Raw genomic sequence first — 13,539 nt, 5'->3', positions numbered from 1 at the left:
GTTTCAAAACCTGGTCTGGCCAACAGATCTCCAAGCCCCCTGTCATATCCTTGCATGGGACCTTCTGAAGGCAGGAGTTGGCCTGCCTCAAAACAATGAATTAACCAAGTGACAGTGGTAGAAAATGGTCGTTTTCCTAGCTCACTGATTTGGGAAGATCATCTTTAGTAAAAGACTCTCTGTTATTAATTGTCAGCAGTTTCTATCTAATGGCTGTCAACAAAGAATTTCCACAGTCTAGATAAGTTTAAGGACTTGAACGTTGCAGATGTGAGCACCTACATATAACACTGGACTTCAATCATCAGTTGTGCAAACCTGGGTCATAAGACACTTGTGCCTTTGATTCTTCTAGAACATGCTAAAACACATGGTGTCAGCTGTGACTGAACAGGAAAACTGAAATTAATTTCAAGCCTATCCAGCATGCCTTGTTGTAGTATCAAAGGAAAAAAGTATCAAAGGAAAAGTATCAAAGGAAAAAAGCAGAACGAAAAATTCCCCAAACCATTACATAGAAGACACAGTAAGAGTACTGTATGCCTGTAAAAACAATATTGTCTAGTGATCAAAATTATTATAAAATAAAGGTGGTTTAGGTGACAGTAAAAAAAACCCTCAAACAATTACCTCTAGTAGGTCATTTTGTTCCTTGGTAATTTTTTCTAATTTCTTCAATTCTCTCAAGAGTTGACTTGCTCTTTGGAAGACTGAGAAAGGTTGCATTTTCACCCCTAGTAGCTGAAGTGCTTCTTCATAGGACTGTATATGAACAATGGTCTTCTGCATAGGACCAACATGGTCAAGTATAACCTATTAGGATATAGGATAGATGATGGATGTGATACTGAGTTGGAAAAATTAACACTGAAAATTTATACTACTGTCATGATGTGCAAAAGTTCTCCTTTGTGAGTTTCCCATTTAAGAAGGAAGGATATTTTAATCTTGGAATAAACCCATGAAAATACATGGTGAGGTAATCTAAAGCAAGAGGAAAATATAATTTACATTTACAATTCTTCTTTTTCTGCATATACATAAAATTTGCATGGTGACAAAGAAGGGTCACATTCAGATTAGTTACTATTTTACTAAGTGTGCCATTTCAAAGTAGCACATCTTTGGCAGTGAAGAAGTTAAAAAACTGGTGCAAACCCTTTGATGCCACTCTAGCCAACTCTGGTTTATCGTTTTTGTGCTGCAAACCAGCCATGAAATGTCCTATGTTAAAGCTAGCCATTTTCTGATGGTCCTGTAGACAGTCTTATCAACATAGCTGAGATGATGAACTGGGACAGAAGCGAGGAGAAACCTTTGAAGATGTTTTTCCGGTCAAAGACAGCACGTCATATCACAACACCCCAAGTGGACACACAGTTTACAATCATCTTTATCAATTTTGGATAACTGAAATATGCAGTTTCATACCACAATACATGTTTATGGAAAACTCAGTGATCAACTTAAGAAAGACAGAATGGCAATACCAGCTCACTACTTCTTGATTCTCCTAAAGAAATATGAAATCCTACTGAGACCTCATTCTGCTGGGAACTTCAGAAGAAAAAAAACCAAAACCAAACCACATATGGGCCTTTTAATCACTAATATTTTTGTTAAGTTCCCTCTCAAGAAGATTTCATTGTAAAAGGCCCCATTTGGAGTAGAGATGCTTATTCTCTCATTCATAAGCAGGCTGCATCAGGAATTTTTTGTTATTAGCATAGTATCCAGGCTTCAATTTAAAATAAGGATGTAGGTGAACATCATTTTCCTGAAGAAATATTACTGTAGTTTTCCTATATAATGTAACCATTACAAAATTGTTCTCTGGATAACAAAGCTATGAAAGGTATGATGATATTTTTATCCCTCCCTTGAAACTGAACCCATGCTTTTTTCATTTCAGTCAGCTAACAATGCAGACTGCATGTGGTATAAAAGAAAAGATACCATAATGCTCTGCTTTACTTAAGCACAGAAAGGAGAACCATCTGGACAAGGTATCTTTGCACTGAAGTCCCTGCATGATGAAATGGTTTTATGATAAGTCACTCCAGCCTACATTTCCAGAAGCATCTGCTAAATTTTGGCTCCATTTTTAGAAAAATAGGGCCTGATTTTCAGACTTTCAGATTACTTACTGCTTGATGCTAAGTGATGTGCAGAAAGTGTCTCTGAAAATCAGGCCATAAATTTTCCAAAACTGGAGACACTCAAATATGGCAGGTATGTCTGACAACACATGCATAAGTTACATAATCAAGTTCTCTATGGGCATGTTCTCAATAGCGCTTTAATTTCAAATGTTTTAGTTCAGACAAGGACTGCGCTTCTGGAAGAGATGTCCCAACAGTCTCACTTTAGGGTTTACATTGTGCAATTGTCTCGGAGTGTACAAACTGGATTCCTTTCAAATGAAACTAAAGCAGAAGATACTCTCCAGAAGTGCCTCTGAAGAAACCCAGACACTAATGGATGTCCATTCTGCAGAACCAGTTCAAAGTTCCCAAGACACATACAACACAGACATCAGGTCCTCTGCACCAACTGTTTTGCCCTACCAATGTGCTCCTCTTGGATTGCACTACTTGCTACTTTTGAAAGTAGCTGAAAATCATGGCTGAAGTAATATTTTCAATCTTTGGCCTGTGAGTTAGAATTTGTATGATACTAATATTTTGAAGTCATACACTAAAAATTTGTTCACAGTAGTTTGCAGTCACAGAACAGCCTTATGCTTGTGAAAGCATATTTATACTGATTTATGCATAAATAGATAGGAAAAAATCCCTATATATAAAAGTTTTCACAGACCTGTCCATGTTTAAGTTGGTCTTTGGGAGAAAATTCTAACAGATCCTCTGATGACAGGATTGTCTTCATTTTGGCAATATCCTTCTCAAACACTTTCACATGAGATTCAATGGCATCCAATTCCTAGATTTTGGGAACAAAGAGAGTATTTGTAGATAGCACAGTTTAGAAACTCCCTCCAAAAACCAAAACCAGCTTGCATTTCTGCCTTTCACTTAAATTTAAAAAGAAATACTGAAAAACAAGTGCTGCATATGCAGGTCATGTTAATGGATGCTGCCAATCAAAAGGCTACTTATTACACATTATGTATCATCATAACTTCTGGAGGTCACCTGGTCTGTTTCAAACCCTGAATACAGAACTGAAATACCCTTGAAAATCACATTATAAATTTCCAGTAGTGACAAGACTGTGGTGATATTTATTAGCACAGGAAACTGATTAATTACACTGTTGGAACTTCCTTTATGTAGAGTCTTACGTCAGATGGAAAATGGATCCACAGAGAGTACAGCTGCTTGTGAACTCTCATGGAGACAGAGTCACAGAATAAATTAGGTTGGAAGGGATGTCGGGAGGTCTCTGGTTCCCCTCAGAGAAGGTCGTTTGGGGCCTGATCCTGCTGAGATCTGAGTGTCTCCTGGGATAGGGATTTCACCTGCCCTTTGGGCTCCTGATCTAAGGTTTAACCAATCTTACTGCAAAAAAAAATCCTTCCTTATATGTAGATAGAATTTCCTTTGTTATAATTTGAGTCTGTTTCTGCTCATTTTTTTTCTGCACATCCCAAGAAGAGTCTGGCTCTATCTTGTCTATCATCTCCCATTATGTAGCAGTAGACAGCCATAATATCGCACTTGCCCAGAGCTGTCTTCTCCAGGCTGAACTGACTCAGCTCTTCCAGCCTCTCCTCCTGCATCCTGTGCTACAGCCCCCCAGTCACCTTGATGTCCCTTCCTTGACTTGCTCCTCTATGTCTTTCTTACACAGGGAAACCTAAAACTGGGGACAGTACCCAGATGTGATCTCACAGGTGTCAAAAAGAAGGATCTCTTCCATGGACGTCTGGGCTGCACTCTTGCTCAGGAAGCCCATGATACTGTTAGGCTTCTTGATGGAAGACCATGCTGCTGTGTCATGGACAACTTGACCACCAGGACTATTGGCCCTTTTAGCAAACCTGCTTTCCAGCTGGGTGGCCCCCAGCCTATACTGGTATTTGGACATGTTCTCTCCCGGGTGCAGGACTTCGCATCTGCCTCTGTTGAATTTCATGAGGTTTCTGTCAGCCCATTTCTCCAGCCTGTTCAGGTGCCTCTGAATAGGAACCCTACCCTCCAGCAAGATAAGCCCTTTTAATTTGCCAGTCAGCAAGCCCTGCATTTCTCCTCCTAAACAAGGAGTTTCATCAATACTTCTAAACTTTACAACTTAATTAGATACCAAACACCTTCTGATGGTTTGTTTCCAAACAATTAATTTACTCACTTGGCACACCTACTAAAACCAGTACACTTTTTTTCTATACACACAATATAAGCTGCATTTCATAACATATGATGAAGTTCTGACAAAAGGCACTTATAGGTTGCCCAAACTTACATCAGCCACATGCTGGATCTGTGGAAGAATCTCTGCTATCTCATTTTGTAAAGCTGCTACTTGATCATCTATGTCATTTAGCTGTTGCATTACACTGTCTGTTTCAACGACTGGTGTTAGCTCCTCCAGCTCCAAGTAAACACTGTGTAGAAGATTTTGCTTTTGCTCTGAGTCTTCCAAAGCCATCTGGAGACAAAGTAAGAGCTTAGTTTGATCCATCAATGGTGAACATGAAAGCTTCACAGAGGTTAGGACCGGGAGGAATCCGATAAAATTTCCTGTACGTTATTGACCATTGCATATATTCCCAAAAGCTTAGTTCAGACTAAAATACTTCACTCCTAAGGGAACCGAACTGCTGCATCCTGCAGGCAGAAAACTGAGAGACTGATACCATGATTTTAAGGGAATCAGTTAGAATAAGTCTACATGAGCATGACAAAAGGTATGAAGAGGAAGATTTCAAACTCAGAGAGAGGTCCCATCCCATAAAAAGAAAAGCATGAGATCCTGGAAGATTCTTCTCCAGCTCCTGTGCCATGGTGAGGCTGATCCCAAATGCATGAACAAGACATGTCAGCCAGACACCTGAGAAGGGTTTTCTGCACACCAGCCTGCAGACAGCAGATGTAACAAAATGCTCCAGAAAATATCTGGCCAGTTGTGCATGATGGGAAGATTCTTCCCATCTCCTGCAGCTAACTGGATGAGCTTTTGCATTAATGACAGCAAGTGTCTTCATGAAGAACAGTATGGGTTGCAAGAAATGCATGTGATCCCTTGTCTCTGTGGCATATGAAGCACCAACTTTCTTGGCCTAAGCCAAGGAGTGGATGTATAGAAAACTCGAATTTCAAATACAAAATTGCCAAAAACCCTCTTGGCACTTGCCTGGTCCTGATCTTCCCTGTAATATTACAAACATTTGACTCTTGAAATTACCAATCAGAATTGCCTTCAAGATACAGTGAGAACTGCCTTCCAAATCACAATTCACATCAAAGTTTCCATATAAAACACATACATCAAAATACCACTTTACCCTTTTTGGATCACATACAGAGGATACAGAAAGAACCATATATATTCAGGCAGTAAAAACTGATTATAGCCACACAGTACAGTAACAGAAGACAATCACACATTTTTGGAGGATACATTTACTATAGTTCACCACTTTCACAAGATAGATACACTGTTCAACACTGAAAAGTATCTATCTATATTTCATGAGTGTCAACTATAACCATTTTTCACTTAGAGGATTTACTGAAACGGTAAATTATTTATGTCAGTAAGACTTAAGAATGCAAAATCACATCTGCACAGAGCAACCAGTTCTAACAAGACCATATATCTGCATTAACACTTACCTGAAGGTCATCAGTATGTTTACGTAAGCTTTTTGCAGAGTCATTTTGAGCATCTGCTCTTAGCAAGCGGTTGGTGTTTTCTATCCAAACTTTCACATTCTTCAAGAGTTCATCATATTCTTCCATCTTGTTGGCAGCCTAGGAAATGACAAGATTTTACAAAGAGGCACAAATGCATTTCTATTCACTATACAGGATAAACACATCTGTAAGCAAGATTAAAAGAAAAAGTGATGCATTTTCATCAAGGTCAGTTAAATTAGCATGGTGAAACAAAGACCATAATTTTTCTGAAAGTTTCATGATTTCAGGCTATCTCCTCCAATCAGAGGTAATTTTGGTGTTTATGTGCTTATGGGGGCATTGTTGCAATTTATATGGCAGTTACTTTAATAGACAGCCCATTAGCAGAGTTGTAGAGAACCATCTCCTCATCCATCTGGGGGCATCAATTCCCCATGCTACCCCATCAACCTATTCATTTGAGAGCCTTTAATGATGTCTTATGCAAAGCCTTTATTTTGTTTTTTATAAAATGTGATTTTTCTTTTTAAACTTTTACATTTGCATCTACCTTGTTTAAAATGGCAGTTTGGCGCTCGGCAAGTTGCGAGACCTGTTGGTACTGCTGAAGGGGGGTCACTAAGATATCCATCAACTCCTGTGCGTGGCAGGAATCCTGCTCTACTATATCATGCACTTCTGCATCCAGTTCATTGAGTTTGTAATGCCAAAGGTCCAACATATCCCAGATTTGCTGCATGTGGAGAGAGGGGAAATGAAATGTAAGGTCAGGCTCAAAGATAACAGCAGATTATTTGTTCTTCATGTGGGCTGTGTGGAATTGCAAAGATTTTGGAACTGATATGACAAGAACAGAACACTCTGCATCTACTGATGTGATTGAAAACAGTTGAAAAAAACATGTATTTTCCTGTGAGAAAGAATTAGTAAAATATTCACCAGCTAAATGCTTGTGTGTACTTCTCCTTTTACAGACATAAAATGAACGGAAGGCCACTTTATGCTCCTGCTAAACCAGGCTCTGTAGAAACAACCAAAAAATCTTTTAACACCCACAAAATTTTTTTGGCAACTTTACCTTCTGAACTTCTTTGGCTTTTGTAATGTTTTCACTCTTCTGTTGTAACATCTTTTCAATAGCTTGAAGACCATTATTAATAGTTTCTGCTTTTCTTTTCAGCACATACTGAGGAGAGCTCTGCAAGATTTCAAAGCTAACCTGTCAGAGTAAAGAGAAAACGATAGGAGAGATTACAAAGACCTGCTTGTTTCTGTGCACCACCTCACCAAAAATACTCAAATTCTTTTTATGTTTCTCTTGACAAGTCACTCAAAAGCACAGGAATGGAATTACATTTTCAGGGAGAAGCATTACTGTGAACAGGTTCAACGTTTATGTGTTGTTCAATAATTTTCTTTCACTTAAAAATGACTGATCAAGAAAGGCAATCCCTGAAGAAACAAACAATAAGACACTGCAACCCCCTGGGTGCTTTCAGTTGCCCCTGTTCTAATCTGTAACAGGGGCTAATCATGCTGCGTTGTGGAAAGGGTCACATTTAGATTCATGCTGTAAAAAACCTAGAATGACACACACCTTTACATCTCAGCTGACAGCTATTACTTCCATGTAAGAGATAAGGGAATATGGAAGTGCATCAATATATATATAGTGAATTTCTAAATATAGATGTAGATTTATTACCAAAATAAAAGGCTTTGAGCCCCATAAAGTATGTAGAACTTAATTTTGCTCTGCAGAACTCCACAGAAATGAAACACTGGTACACTGGAGGGCCTGATTTTCTATGTAAAGAGAAAAACTCTCAAGTAAGATGAAGTTGAGTAATTGCCTGAGCACAGAACTGAACAACACAGTAAGGCACCAAGTTACTATGGACTACATGAAGAGCAGGGAGTGAGAAAGTTCTTGCTCTTAGCCCAAAGTGACGTCTTTTCTCACTATACCCGGCTAGCTGTTAGGGTCAGCCAAGCACCAGGAAATTGTTAAATCATGGTAAATTCTTTGTGTGCTTCAGCCCTAGGATTTGTGGGGCATATGCACATTGCACAGCTTTATGCTGCACTGATGCAAAAGATTTCTAGTTTAGTAGTTATTCTGATTTGAAGTTCCTTATACTGAAATACTTTATACTTTTTGTGGGAAGAGGAATTAAGATCATTATTTAGTTAATAAATTATTTATCCATTTTTATTTCTTCATTTTATTAACATTATTTCTTATTTACAGATTCCAAATTGTAGCATCAGACCAATATAATAATACCCATAGTAAGGTACTATATTGATAAAATTGCATTAATCAAAATAAATATATAGTAAAAAGAATGACAGTGCTCCTCTCAAATACTCAGACAAAAACCCTATGAAGTCCAGTCTGTATTTAGTGTCTAAGACTCCTTGGAAGAAGGAACTCAGACTGTAATCACTAAACACTTGACCATTACTGCTAACCTGGAGTATACCAAACATGAAAAATTATTGATGTTTGTAGTGCTAGTTTCCACAATAGAAGAGAATAATGTATGAATGTTGCGACACAGCTGGAAATGAGAAAGAAGTACAATTTATTTTCATTTTTAGGTTAGCAGATCTAGAAGAAAGCAGAATGCCATTAAAATATTACAAGTTAATTCAGTTTAACACATGTTGGTATCTCCTAGTACGTAACTAAACTGATCTCCAGTTCAACTAGGATTTATTTTGTTTCCTAAATGCATTTTAAAAAATTCCAAGTACATTGTTTTCCACTACCTAATATGAAAAGCAAGTGTTATCTAGTTTCCAGGACCGGTTCTTTCACTCCAACACATAATGTATGCATTGGGATAATATTTTACCTCAGTAAATGAAACATTAAACAACAACAACAAAATCCCAAAACATAAATACTGCTTTACTTCCCTTCTCCTTCTCTCTTCTACCCAGTTGTTGGTTCTAAAATGTTCAATTTTGAAACAAAAACTACAAAATTAACCAAATTAAAACTAATAAGCTGTAATGAATATGTCTCTAAATATTTCATGCTGCATTAAATGAATGAACAATCTGATAGACACTAACAAGAAACTGGATTTCAAAATAGTTTTATTAAACTTTCAAGTTTTATCAAATTAACTGAGATTTAGCCTTTAAAATTAGCACTAAACCTTATTATTTCTGAAATAAGAGAACTGAAAGATTTTTTTCTTTTTAAAAGTAACACAAATGAATAAATAACAATGACAATAGTTATATCAGGCTAAAATCTGACCCTAAATTTACAGTATTACTCCATTTTCCTTTAATTTTGCTTTCAGTTAACTGTTTATACCCACTGTAGATAGAAAACATTGCAAAAAGCCAAGGCAATGTTATTTAGGTTTTTAAATACCGTACCTGCTTTTAAAGGAATGCAACCATGTCCAAGGGGTGGTATAAAGAACCATGCTGTGATACCCTACCATGTATGGAAATTAGATTTTAAAAAATCCAGTCTCAGAGTCTTCTTTAACTCAGTTTTGAAAATATCTTCTCAGTAAAGCTATACAAACTTCCTAATCAACTTTGACTACTAGTTTAGTTTAAGAATCAGACTGGATAGAGGACAGGATCCATATCATATCCGAGACTTTATTGCTAGTGGTTCTGCCATGTCCTCTTTTAACAGAAAAGAAAAATATTATATTCACACTGCTTACTGTAAGGTTATTCTAAAAGGAGAAGTTAACACGAGGACTCTTTCCTCATGCATACAATTTCACCGAGGAAAATGCAAATGAAAATAACCATTGTTTCAAGTTGAAATTTATAGCTACAACATTCATCAAATATTGCTGTACTTACTTATACATTACAAAAAGGTAAACATGAAATTACACCAACAGTTACCTTGTCTTCTAGGTCTTGCAATACTTTCTTGCAGTCCTCCAACTGCGTTTCAATCTCTGCAGGAACTATTGTATACATTTCAGAATACTTGATCCGGAGTTTCTCCATGATATCCTTTAGAGTTTGACTTTTTTCACCAATCACACTCTGAACCTCCTACAAAATTAAGAATAACTTCAGCAGTTTTACCCAGTTTTTACTGAGTGCACGTGCATGTGTGTATACATACATATGTATATATATACATACATACATATTGTGGTTTATATTTCCTACCAAGATTATGATTTGGTAAAGTTGTTTTTGTGATATCAAACCTAATTTGACTACCTCTGCAATCAGATTAACTTTGAGAAATACTCACTCATTTAATCAAATGATGCTTTTCAATCTGTAAGAATTAATTAAACTTGATACTACTCCATGTCAGGCAACTGACGCACTGATATTTATTGACAGGTACAGCAATGTAATCATTTGAAGTGCTCCTATGATTAAATGTTAACCTTTGTGCTCCCCCTTTAGTGAAAAGTGCATTTTCTCTTTGAAAGATGTTTAATAGCCAACGTTCATTCCTTCATTATTATAAACAACACAAAGGCCACAAAAAGCAACAGGTTTCAAGCTGAAGTGTCTGCTTTCAGGCAATTACGCAGAGCAGGACAGCAGGCTTCTTTCAAAACAGTAGTTTCCAGTTCTGCATGAAGAATGTAGGTTTTATGAGGTAAAAGAAACTTGAACAACTGTCTACAGCCCGTGGCCTAGAAATAAAATCCGATCTAAGTCCTCTTACAGAAAGAATGAAGAAACTCATTTGTTTTGAAGGTTTTCTAGAATTTCAAGTTGGAAAGTTCTGTTTGTTTGCTTTATGGTTCCTTTTCCCAATGCTCAGCTGTTTGTGAAACTCAAATGTTAATTCAAGTTATTGGGGAAAATGATCTAAACCTCCTACCAGGCAATGAAAGACATTAAGGTTAACATCCTTTTCTTTTTCAATCATGTGTAATGGTAATCCATTAACTCCTGTCTTCACTTGGGATTTTCCCTCACACAAATACAGTGCCCAGAAGAAATATATAAGAGTCTGAGACTGATTTGTTTCCTGTCATCCCACAACAAGTCAGTCTGATATTAAAAAACTCAAAACCATGAAACAGCTGTGTGCCTCATTCTACCGTAGAGAAGGCTGTTGTTGTTGAATGGCCCAATTAAGATTGTGCCAACATTTATGGAAGTTTATAAATTCCCTGACTTGAATTTGCAAGAATTACTTACAACATTAGCCTCCAAAACAAAGCATGTCTCTGCAAACTGGTTTCTGTATATAAATGCATGTTCACATTTCACAAATTATTTAGCTGGAAAGCAGATTGTCAAAACTGCCCCAATTTTTTTCCTAAGAGACTAGATGATGTCACTTCCCCTTCGGATATTCATCTATGTTGATGAGTTAAAACTTTGCCTCCCGAATAACCTAGATTTGTCACCTGGAAGTGAAATAGGCATTTCCATTCAATAAATGCAATGGAGGCCTGAATAATGCTATAGATTTTATAGAAACTAGGTTTTTTTTGGAAGTAGGGGTGAAATTGCCCTGCAGATTTTGGCTTCCTGGTGTTTACATTAGGTAAAATTAAGGAATTTTTAGTCCTTTCAGGTGAATCTTCTCAAAAGGAACAGGCCTGCTGTGACATACTGCTACAAGGAAATAATTTCATGGGATTGCTGCTAACATTTGCTTGTCCCGATTGCTGTCAGGAACAGGAACGAGGTCTAAACTCACTTTTGGGTGAGTTTAAGTGCTCAGAGTTTGGATGTGAGGGAAAAGAGCAGGCATCAAGCACCTGCAGTGGTAACATTTCCTCCGGGACACAAAGAACTCAGAAAAAGAGCAGACCCAACTCTAAATTCTACTTCTAAGTAATTTTAAATAGAAAACCATTCCTTTCAGACAAATCCACAAGGTTTCACCACAGTAATGTTGGCTCATAGGTTTTCAGAACTTCCTCAAGATGTAGTTAACGTTTCTCTCTCATGCTAACCCCTATGAAAATATTCATATCTGTCACCATGGTCTTTGATTTCTGTACTTTTCCTAACCGCTTGCCAGCTTCAAGCATCCATCTTCTAAAGAAAATATGTGGTGGGGACCCCCAAATAGTTTTTATACAAGACTCAGCAGAGAGCCCAAATTTGTAATAGACCTTAGTAGGCTAGAATAAACAGATTATAAAGTTCTACATTTAAAAAATAACTCGATTAAATATAATTAAAAATAAATTTTTGATCAAGATTTTGAAATTTAGTACTATAAAGAACAATAAGACTAAATTGAAACAAATATAATTAAAATAATAAATAAACCCACTTTCAGGAAGTGGTAGGAATAATACCATTTCATAAAGTCAAGAATTCAAAGAAGGATAACACAAATATACTGAAATTATAGAAATGTATACACCAGGTTGTTGCAGAGCACTGGTGGCTGCTGGTGGAGACTGTGGTCTTGATCACAATTTAATTTCTAAAAGGCATTTGCCAGATTAACCCCCTGATGTGGGACATCAAATCTAGAGCACCGGAAGCTGCCCTGGCTAGGTACGCAGAGGGGGAAGAGGTGCAGGACGTACACCAAGCAGCCCTTCCTAAAAGGCATGCAACTTGCTGTGAATCTCTCTGCAATCTGGAAAGACTTCTAGGGCTGCTAACTGGACTACATAGAGGGAGAGGAAGGCAAACCAAGGGCATGGCAGGGCCAGTCATATTCTGCTGAGCTAGATTCATTCTCTTTAAGTCAATATGCATACGCATATACTTTGCCACTAATTTTATTTGGAGCAAGTTCAAACCCCAGCATAAAAGAGAACATATTCCGAATGTCCCCATACGATAACAGAGCCTTTACCAACCTCCAGTTGTCCTGCTTTTCTTGTTGTATCTTGTAATAACACAGATGCAGCGTTCTGTAATGCATTTTTCACAGCACTTATTTCTTCAGTGATCTTGTTCCTCTCCTGAATCTCAGCTTGTACAGAATCCTTATGGTCTTGAGACTTTTCATACAACCTGTGAAAGGTTTCCAGCAAGAATATATTAAGTGTTAGACTCTACACTAAGAAAGAGTAATCAATGAGCATGCTTAATACAGATATTTTTAAAATATATATGCAGAACCACATTTGTCTGTATTTTAATATTATTTTCTGTAACTAAATTTCTGAGTTTCTGTCATTTATTGTCTCAGTTTCTTCAAAAATGAGTCTTCAGATATTGCTAAACAAAGTATGTTTGGTAGACCAAATCAGATAGCGTGAATATTTAAACAGCAAACAGAGCTCAGGTTCTCAGAGTCTGAAAATGCTGGCAGAGCAAATGACGTTCACAAAGATTTCCAAGTCAAAAAGCAGGCGTGGAGAAGGGCGAGTACAATCAAAGATTTGCAAAAAATATTTGAGGCAAATTTTAAACAGAGGCACTCACTTAGTAAGGCAAAAGTTGCATTGTTGCAAAAAGCACAAGGTCTGATTTTCCTAAGAGTGGAAGACCCACATATCTCATTCAAGTTCACAAGAGCTTGGAGGCTCCAAAATCAACTGTCATCCCTTCTGATTCCTTCTACATTTGAACACAAATTGCAGCCCACACACGATGTGGCCAGGCTCAGGTCTTCTCCCAACTACTACCTCTCAATGCCCATGCTGAAGACAGCAGGTGGGTTAGATGGAGCATTGGTCTGCCCCAGTAGGGCATTCACTATCATTTTAAGTGCATTACAGCTTTCATATACTCTTTAATACCCAATAAAACACTGTGCTTATAAGTAGTC

The 13,539-nt window shown here is 37.4% G+C and overlaps 1 protein-coding gene across 7 annotated transcripts in view; it reads right to left on the bottom strand.

Moving 5' to 3' along the window:
- SYNE2 (spectrin repeat containing nuclear envelope protein 2) overlaps nucleotides 1–13,539 on the bottom strand; it is a 195,470-nt gene that overhangs the window by 89,966 nt on the left and 91,965 nt on the right. For all 7 annotated transcript variants that reach the window (XR_012622862.1, XM_074820953.1, XM_074820954.1 and 4 more), the window contains 8 exons: nucleotides 12,623–12,779; nucleotides 9,714–9,869; nucleotides 6,901–7,041; nucleotides 6,373–6,555; nucleotides 5,799–5,936; nucleotides 4,426–4,611; nucleotides 2,821–2,943; nucleotides 631–813 (listed from right to left, as the gene is read on the bottom strand). Coding sequence is in view for 6 of the 7 variants with exons in the window: in XM_074820953.1 (XP_074677054.1) it covers nucleotides 631–813; nucleotides 2,821–2,943; nucleotides 4,426–4,611; nucleotides 5,799–5,936; nucleotides 6,373–6,555; nucleotides 6,901–7,041; nucleotides 9,714–9,869; nucleotides 12,623–12,779 (1,267 nt within the window). In the remaining variant the exon portion in view is untranslated. The remainder of the gene's footprint in view (nucleotides 1–630; nucleotides 814–2,820; nucleotides 2,944–4,425; nucleotides 4,612–5,798; nucleotides 5,937–6,372; nucleotides 6,556–6,900; nucleotides 7,042–9,713; nucleotides 9,870–12,622; nucleotides 12,780–13,539) is intronic.

The sequence above is a fragment of the Strix aluco genome, chromosome 4 (assembly GCF_031877795.1).
Source record: "Strix aluco isolate bStrAlu1 chromosome 4, bStrAlu1.hap1, whole genome shotgun sequence".
Taxonomy (NCBI): domain Eukaryota; kingdom Metazoa; phylum Chordata; class Aves; order Strigiformes; family Strigidae; genus Strix; species Strix aluco.
Note: the sequence above shows the minus strand (reverse complement) of the source record. Positions and strands in the feature narration are given on the sequence as shown.